Source organism: Marmota marmota, unplaced genomic scaffold (genome assembly GCF_001458135.2).
Source record: "Marmota marmota marmota unplaced genomic scaffold, marMar, whole genome shotgun sequence".
In the NCBI taxonomy this organism is placed as follows: domain Eukaryota; kingdom Metazoa; phylum Chordata; class Mammalia; order Rodentia; family Sciuridae; genus Marmota; species Marmota marmota.
Genome location: NW_025999913.1, coordinates 7,100,804 through 7,110,445, shown reverse-complemented (window position 1 = coordinate 7,110,445; position 9,642 = coordinate 7,100,804). Strand labels below are relative to the sequence as shown.

Below are 9,642 nucleotides of genomic sequence, written 5' to 3'. Positions count from 1 at the left end.
AAAAAAAAAAAAAAAAAATATATATATATATATATATATATATATATATATACACACAAAGTGGAAAAAGGAAGAGAGACAAATGAAAACATTCCTATGGAAGAAAAACATCCAGGCATGAGAAAAGTTGGAGTCATCCATGAGCAAAGATTCAAAAGACCAGACAACGCAGTTGAAGGAAGAAAAGGAGTCGAAACCAAAGCAGGTTAGCAGCCTTGCCTCCTAGGGCCTGCCCTGCCCTGAAGTGGGAGGAAAAGATAACTATGGGACTGGATTGCAAAAAAACTAGACCAGCCAGGGCTGGGATTGGGGCTCAGCAGTAGAGCACCCGCCTGGCAAGTGCAAGGCCCTGGGTTTGATCCTCAGCACCACATAAAAATAAATAAATAAAATAAAGATATTGTGTCCAACTACAACTAAAAATAAATAAATATTAAAAAAAAAAACTAGACCAGCTCACAGATGCTGAACAATTTCATAAGATTCAAAGCAAACACTCCAAGGAGACTTGGAGTGCAGCTCAGCGGTCAGCACTTGCCCAGCACGCACAAGGCCCTGGGTTCCGCCCCACGTGCTGCAAAACCAAACCAAACAGAAACTACAAGCCCTCTGGAGCTCTACCTTGGGGCAGGTAGGCAAGTGAAAAATGCCAGAAGAATAACCAGATTAGATAGAGAAAATGGACTCTTCTTAAGGAAATACGTAACAATAATTACAAAGATCTGAGAGAACATACAGGTGCCGCAGAAGTGAGCATGAGCTACTGCCATCTGAGCCGGATGCTCTGCAGTGTTGGAGAGATTTGGGATCCTGTTGGTCTTCCTTGGACCATGTGGCCAGATGGGAGAGGATCCCTTCCCAACATGAGCCCACAGAACAGATCCGGCAAGTATGCTCATCAGATCCCCTGAAGAGGTGCTTGAGGCTGGGACCCCCAAGGGCCTCCTTTGGCCTGGTCTGGTACCATTTCTTATCTTAGTCTTTTTTTTTTTTTTCCTTCCTCCTCACCCGTCCCATGGTGGGGATGGAATCCAGGCTTCCCACTTGCTAGACCAGCACTCAACCACTGAGCTATATCCTCAGCCCCTGGCACCATTTCTAATGAAGTATGGAAAGTCAGGAAATAAGTTATTCTCTCCCTAGAAAGACAACCTGCCAGAAAGTCAAGAGAGAAAACCAGCTGACGCTATGTGGGCAGCGAGCACCCTTTTTACCCAGTCTCTCCAGTTTTGTTTTGTTTTGTTTTATGGCAAAGTTGTGTTTATTTTTGACAAAATGATGTTTGAAGCCATAGTACCAAATTCATGAATCTCTTTAACATACTATAATGATACAACGAATAGCATTTCTACACAAATTTGGTAATTTTTATGATATTTTGTAAATTTTCTAGGTATACAAGCTAAATGCACTAACATTCTCCATCAATGCACAGGTATTTTGAATCATAGTTCAGGTATTTTGAAACTTCCCTCTAGTTTTAAACCATTTCCACTTTGTCTTCTGACGCCATCTGATTCTAGGGTACTACTCATCTTCTTGGAATATTTTGGGAAACTTGATGTGCCCGGGCAGGGTCTTTCCATCATATACAATTTAATTGAGGGTGTTTAGGAGACAGAAGTAACATAATTTTGAGGGAAGAAACCAACAGCTCTATTTGTATTTGCACATTTGCAAAACTAACATGCTGATACTGTATTTGCAGAACTTTTCCTCTTAAAACATGACACTGAAAATAGAAGAGCTAATGTGATTAAAGGCAGTCTGGGAATAAGGAACTAGATGCACACCCCAAATCTTACACCACATCCAATGCTGAAGTTACCTGAGTACCTGAATAGGTTTTACCTCGCTTTTGAAGATGGAGAAAGCATTTGGTGATCTGTTCCCTTCAATTCACTTGTAATTTTTTTTTTTTTTGGGGTACCAGGGATTGAACTCAGGGGCACTTGGCCACTGAGCCACATCCCTAGCCCTAGTCCTGCTAAATTGCTCAGGACCTCACTAAACTACTTAAACTGCTTAGGCTGGCTTTGAACTTGCTGGGACGTGGCCACCATTCACAGACGTGGCCACCATTCACAGGTAATTTGGGAAGGCCCATCTGCAAGCAGTATGTCCTTTTGCCCTGAAGCGAGATGTTGCCAAGAATCGAAGAAAGGAAGGAGGCAAAAGCTCCAGGAAATGTCACATCATCCTGAAATGTATCTCTTACAGATAAATCAGAGTGGACAGGTCACTGGCAGGGGCCGAGCTTGGCTTCCTCTCTGGAGAGATGCTCTCTAGAGACACCCTCTCCTCCGACTCCTGCAAGGGAAACAGGATGCCACAGCCAAGTTCACGGTCAGTGTGGACCCCAGGATCACTGATGTTGACGCTCTTTCTACAGATTCCCTGCACTGTACGTGCTGTCTTCATGGGGTTCTGAGCATTGTGTCTTTTGCAAAGAAAGGTGCAAATGAAGACAAGATTTTCCTATGTGAACCCCTTAGTTTGAAGCTGGGGATTTGAGGTTCTGTTGAGTGCCAGTGATTTACATGGTGTCATGCTATTGCTGTGAAAGGGCAAAAGCCAGTGCCCCATACTACATCCTATAGCCGAAAGCATTTTTCTCCTCAACCAAATTATTTTTATTTTTATTTTTTTTAAGATGGGATCTTGCCAAGTGTGATAGCTCATGCCTGTAACCCTAATGCACAGGAGGCTGGCGCAGGAGGATTATGAGTTCAAAGCCAGCCTCAGTCTCTTAGCGAGGCTCTAAGCAACTAGCAAGATCCTGTCTCTAAATAAAATATAAAGAAGGGCTGGGGATGTGGCTCAGTGGTTAAGGACCCCTGGGTTCAATTTCTAGTACCAAAAATAAACAAATGAATGAATGAATAAGTAAATAAAGCTTCTACCTTCTTTTTTCCCCACGCCCTAAAGAAAAAAAAAAAAGAGAGAGAGAGAGAGAGAGAGAGATGGGAATCTTGGTATTTTGCTCAGGCTGTTCCCAAACTCCTAAGCACAGTGATGCTCCTGTCTCAGCCTCCAAACACCTGGAACTACAGGTGGCTCCACCACACCACACTTCAATTCTCACAGGGAGATCTTTTGTCCTTGATTTGCTTACACAGATTTGACATGGATAAAATCAACCACCCTCAGACAAAGTAATCACAGACATTTACCACGAACCAAAATTCATATTTTTTCTTAAAAAAAGATAACAAGGCATTATGTTTCTCCTTTTGCTGAGTAACATAATTGCCTTTATCTCAGTACAGTACCTAAGGCAGCCTGTGGCTAGGACCAAAACCTACCTTATGAATTTTAATGGAATAGTAGAAGTAGAAAGAGAATAAATATTTAAATATGAAAATGGGCCTGTAAGTACCTAATGTTCCCAAATCATCTGACATTAATGGAAACAACCACTCAGGGGTGAAAAGATGTAGCCAGAGGGGAAGGAAAGTCAGGGGAAAAGACACAGGAGCTAGGTGGTTCACCAGACTAGTCACCCTGGGATTCAGAGACCAAACATGCGGTATTTTCCACAGAATGTGGGCGTGTTTATCACCCAACAGGCCCTGCCCTGCAGCCCGAGAGTACTTACCAGCGTTTCCAACTTGGCAGCCCCCCAACAACCTGAACAATGATTGCTTTTCTCTTGCTATAATAATGCTGTCTAGTTCATTAGAGATCCATTTGGTATTTTTCATTGAGTCCAAAACACGCCGTTTCTTTCCAGAGGAATTCTATGGGGTTTTATATGTTTAAAAAAATAATCCATTGGGTAAACAAGTAAAGGTAGAAATGCTTTGCTAAGAAAGAAAGGAGTTTTTCCTGGGGCTCTCATTATTTATCTGAATTTAAATGTCTTTTTTATTAAATAAACAAACACATCAATGTAATATGGTACACGGGTCCAGATATTTCTTTGCTCAATGAGTTTAACAGATCTCAGCTGTGGTGTAGTAGTAAAGCCTCACACTTGACATTCATTCATTCATTCATTCACGCACTTGCTCATTGATTCATTCATCTAATATATATTTATTGAGCATTTACTAAGTGTTCTGAGCATGGAGATTATAGAATTTAACAAAAGAAAAAATGACCTAGACTTCATGGAACTCATGCAGAAGAGGCCAACACCAAATCCATTCAAAAAAGTAAATTGTTATAGATGGTGACAGATTCTTTGGAAGGAAAATGGTGTCCGAGTGCTCTGAGCTGCTGTCCTCTGAGAGCTGAGATCTGGCAGGTGAGAAGAAGGCTGTAGACCTCTAAGGATAGGCAGGGGGATGGCCAAGGCAAAGATCTGGAGCTAAAAGCAAATCTGACACCTTTGGAGTGAAGAAAGAGCACAGGTGGACTGAGTACAGAAATATCTATTGTGGTAAAGATTTAACAAGTGTTGTGTGCAAAAGAACAATGATAAACTGCAAAGTGACACCACAGAAGGTATTATTTGGTTGTGCAAGAATCCTTGAATGTGCTCATAAAGAATATCATTCTGCATTTAGAAAGGACAAAGGCAAGAACTGTATATTTCACTTTTTTTTCATTTTGTGTTTCCTAATAAAACATGGAAGACTCTTCAAAAGCCCTCTCAAATACAGTCAGACCTCAGTAGCCTGGGGGATGGGCTCCAGAATCCTCTTCAATGCTCAAGTGCCTTCTACAAAATGGCGGAGTATTTGCATGTAACCTATGCACATCCTCCCATGTAATCTAAATCATCTCTACATGACTTAAATACCTATACAATGTAAATGCCATGCAAAGTGTTGTTATACCACATAGTTTAGGGAATCGTAAGAAAAAGTCTGTACATGTTCAGTAGAGACACATTTTTTTTTCTGATTATTTTCCTTCCAACATTGGTTGAATCCAGAGATGTGAACCTGTGGATAAAGAGGACGGCCTGTACATTTCCTCTATGTGAAATACAGAATCGCACATACCTGGGATCCTATTGAGCGTCACCCAGTAATGTTCATCAGGACTGAAAGTGTCTTTGGACCACTGGAGCAAATCAACAGCCCTTGGGTCGTGGAGAACAAAGTTGGCAAATTCTCTTGATAGAGCAACATAGGCAGAGCCAAAGTAAATGGTGAGATTGTGGGGAGGGGGTGGTTTCAGCGCTGTGGTTCTAATAACGTAGGAAAGCTCTTTGCCCAGATGTTCTCGGTGGACGTACTTGGTCCGACCAATAGCATGAGCAGGGGGCAGCACCCCTGGGGTAATGTTCTTCCCTTTAAATCCTTTCAGATACTGAACTATTTCCTTGTTGGTTTTCAGGGGGAAATCTTGCCCGCAGGTGTTGAGGACGTACTTCCAGGGGACTTGGGAGGTTGACAGATCTTTGATACAGTTCACATCCGCCTGGAGTCTGGAAATCCCACCATAGACCACTGGCTCCATCTTAGAAGCCAGAAAAGCATTTGGGAAGCAGCTCAGTAATTGTTCCACCGCATCTTTAAATTCAACTGTTGCCTTTTCATCCACATGAACGCAGTAGATGTTTTGGGGCATGAAGAGAGACCTGAAGAGCCTTGCGAAGGTGTCAAAATTGTGATGGATGACCATTATATACGCCAGAGGAAATTCAACTTCTTCCTGAGATAAAGGGGTCGTGATGTAGTGACTCTGGGTCAGATACTCCTTGCAAGAAGACTTCTCGTAGATGGTCAGTTTGTTTCTCCACAGGAAAGGAGTTTTCCCATTAATAAAGGACGTGCAAACTTGGGTCAGCATCAAAGAGTCTGAGCTATTCAGCTTCTGGTAGTTTTGCTCTCCCCCAAAACTGAACACATAGAACACGATAAAAATGACCACGGTAGAGACAGAAACGATAAAGAGGTACCGCAGGGATGGAGGCATACCTCAAAGAGGGGGGAGAGATGTCACCGTCCAGCCAGAATCTGTGACTCCTTTCCCAGACTTACTTGTCCCCCCGAGTTCTTATGGTGGCACATAGTCCAGTCATTCCTGCCGGGAAGGACACGCTGAGGATTAACTCCGTTGCATCCAGGTGCTGGGTCTCTCTCTCTCTCTCTCCGGGAGCTGATATTAGAAACCGATCCCGCCTCTTTCAAACCTCCTTTGTCTCAACCCCAGTAGCAGGTTGCCCAAGCCCAGCCTTTTTCTCCTCCCTCTGCCTCGCTGTTGGCGTCTGCTGCCGGTTCTGCGGAGACTCTGGCCACTCTCCCCGCCACCCCCGGGATGGAGTTTCTCGGATCTCTTTTCTTGCATGGCCCGAGTTTCTCCCCGCGACCCCCCCCCTCGTCCTTACCGGCTCGCGGGTATGAGCACTCAGTGGCGACGAGCTCGGGCAGGCGACAGCTTCCTGCAGTTCACCCCGCGGGCTGCCGGGCTCGCCCCCTCTTGCTCAGGGCCGAGACGCCCCGCCCGGTCCTCTCCGCGGGTCCTGCGCAGCCCGCGGGGCTCCACGGAGCCTCCGCTCCCCAGGACGCTGTTTTACCAAACACGACTCAAGTGTCAAAATCCGAAATAAAAGGGAACCTCCTCCAACCCACGCTCCGCCGTCGGCCCCGCCCCGCTCTTTTCCAAAACCAGAGCTTCCCGGGCGCGGGGGAGAGCCTGTCCCGGGGCAGCTGCGCCCGCGACCGGGAGGCAGCCCCTCTCCTCTGGCTTCTAGCATCCGCCCCCGGTGTTTGCTGTGCAACTCGGGGTCAGATGAACAAATCCTGAGCTACATCCCCTGATGTGGATGAGACCGGAAGGCTTCGCAGACAGGAACTTGACTCCTGGCCACCAATGTCGTTCACATGGGGGATCACAGGGCAGTCAGGTTTAAGCACCCAGGATGCGCAGAGAAGCGCCTAGTCTAGAGTGTTTTTCACTGAAAGTAGGAAATGCATGTCTTTTCCCATATGCCAGTTGTGTTTTGGCTAAGGAGTAAGGGATCTTGGGGGTTTCACACTTTCCCATGACTTATGTTGTAATGAAAGTTAGATTAATGCATCTTATTTAATATCCTCTTTAAATGATTTTTAAAACACCAGATTACTGACCGCTTTTCCCATGTTCCTTACTAGTCTGAACTTAACTCAGAACCTCTAAGCCCACAGCATTAATTCATTGGAAACTGGGTCCTCTATCCCATCCCCCCAAAGAATGTCCTTGAATGTACATCTGCTTCTTCCATTTGAATAGTCTCCAGCCCGCTGTTGATGACATTGGTAGGACCACCTACTGATTTCCTGCTTTCACTCCTGGGGGTAAGAAAACCATTGCTACTTCCAAGGCACCCAGACTCAAGCTGAATGATATACTATATCCTGAACTCACTGCAGTTTTCTTTTCTTTCTATGCAGTATTCACCTGCATACCCATGTGCATTGCAGCAATATTCACAATAGTCAAGTTATGGAATCAGCCTAGATGCCTATCACTCTAGTTTTCATTCTTTGTTCATTGAATATGTTTTATATTTTCCAGTCTATACATTTTTTTCTCCTTACATCCACCACAAATAAACGATTTATAACCCACCTCTGGATTTTTAGGCCAGTTAGAAAAAGAAAATATAGCCATTATGTGGGAAAAAGTAGATCAATTTAATTTTTAATGTCTTGTAGAGTAGAGCAAAAAAAAAAAAATTACCTAACGTTCCTGGTAAAGGAAAATTCAATCTCAAACTTCTCCTTTTCCAAATAATGCTTTTAAATATTAGGTTATTACATCTGCTATTTCTAAGCAAGAGTGAGTAATTTCATTATCTTGTTTGGCAAAGCCTGTGGCTTAGAATAAATATTAAAACTCTTACAGCTTGACAAAACATTCAGCGTAGAGATACTACATAACTTAATTACATAACTTTGTTTATATTACTATTTCCAACTAATCGGTAACATAGGGGTTCAGATTTATACAGGCTTTGAGGGTAGACAATTAATAAGGTCACTATACATATAAAAAAAAGTATAGACCCTGGCCAAAACAGGAACTTCCATAATACTTCTGGATTCAATCCAGTACTTCAAATGGCATTCTTTAAGAATGAAAAAATATAGCCAGCCGTTTTCTCCCCTCAGCAATCCTGCCTGTCCTTGGGCCAAATTCCCCCACCCTTAGGTGGTTATGTTGTGGCTGGCAGTGGCTGGTGTCACAGGAACCAGGGTAGTGTGACACCATGAGCCGTCAAAGGGGCCCTAGGATGTGGCACTACACAGTACTAAAAACCCCTATAGGAGAATTTTTTAAAAACTACTTGTGTATTAAAGAATATCTGCTACCTGTTCACTTTCCTTCCTGATAGGCTGCACAACCTTCTTATCCAGAAAGGACACTCACAGCTTTTGTGCTATTGAGACTGGATGGCTCAGCTTTCCCTACCTGCCTTTTACTGCAGCCAAGGACAAAGTTGGTGCTTGCAGGCCTAGCAACCAAGCCTGTTCTTCACTTTGGAAGCAATTATGCCTGAACCAGCCAATTAATCAGGCTAGACACATTTACCCTGCCCTGGGGCCATCAGAAAGCTTTTTTTTTTTTTTAACATTCGGAAGTTTTTATATTCTGTTCGTTATTTAAGACTTTTTCAAGTTATGAAAATATGTAGAACACAACTCCAACATAAACAGGGTATCCATTATTTGAAATGAGGGAGGACTTGGAATCTCAGTGAATAAGAAAAATAATCAAAGGAGGAAGGAAGGGTAGGATTGTCCGTGTGCTCCAGGCCTCTTGGCTTTCCCGCAGGAAGGAGCAGGAGGTAGCCCTGTGAGACCTAGAGAAACCAAGTCGCACACACACAACCTAAGAGTTGCTGCTTGCCACTAAGCTAATTAGCTAAGAGGCAAAAAAGACTTTGTTGTTAGGTTAAAAAATAAAAATAAACAAACAACAATCTTGTACTTAATCTTGTTGCTAGAGAATCACACAAAGACAACTGTTGAAAGATTTATGGACACACTTCCTTCTGCACCAGTCTCTGCTTAATACCAACACACACTTCATTATGTTACTATAATTGTCCTGGGGCTTCTTTTTCCATTCCCAGTCTACCACTGTTCTTTACTTAGGAAAGAACTTGAGAGGACCCAGGTTTGAGCAAAAACACTAGATCAGTAAAGTTAAATTTATAGCAAATAGGGCACAGCAAAAAGGTTTGGCTTGGATAAAATTTGTCGAGGGGCTGAGTTCAATTGGCAACAAAGGCTAGCTAGCTACATGAGATGAGGGAGGTCTTGTTGATTCTTGGGCGTGTTGATGGCTTTTCTGTGGAAGGGCTTTTGGTTTACTTGTTATTGAAGCAGATCAAATGACTCAGGGATTTGTAATTATAACACACAGGTACCTCTGTCTTTTCCTTTGAACTAAGTCAGAGGTGGGAAAGTCAAGGATATTGGTGGTGGTCCCATTCACTTTGGACAGCCAATTAAGAAACTTCATTCCAGGTAGACAAATGGTTGGTAAATACTGCTTTTATTTTATTATTTTTTTAAATGGTAATGATTATGGTGCTAAAGAGAAGAAGAAAGAAGTAATTTCCAAAGCACCTCTTTAATTAAACAACAAGTCTCCCATAACTGAGATGTTCTCCAAGAGGGTTCACTGGGGAAAATCCTCCTCCTGGGGCCCAATCATTTTACTTTCTATATCTTTCATCTAATTAGCAACAGAAGAAGT

General features: G+C 43.2%; 1 protein-coding gene across 3 annotated transcripts in view; it reads right to left on the bottom strand.

Annotated features, from left to right (window-relative positions):
- The window catches only part of LOC107149240 (glucosaminyl (N-acetyl) transferase 2 (I blood group)), an 81,141-nt gene that overhangs the window by 52,097 nt on the left and 19,402 nt on the right, over positions 1-9,642 (bottom strand). The window contains exons 1-2 of one of the 3 annotated variants that reach the window (XM_048799777.1): positions 6,284-8,617; positions 4,953-5,979 (exon numbers count right to left, since the gene is read on the bottom strand). The exons of 1 other annotated variant lie outside the window; for it this stretch is intronic. In XM_048799777.1, coding sequence (XP_048655734.1) covers positions 4,953-5,871 — 919 coding nt within the window. In that variant the 5' untranslated portion in view covers positions 5,872-5,979; positions 6,284-8,617. Of the gene's footprint in view, positions 1-4,952; positions 8,618-9,642 lie in introns of those variants that run through there. One more of the 3 variants, XM_015493996.2, reaches the window with a different exon arrangement.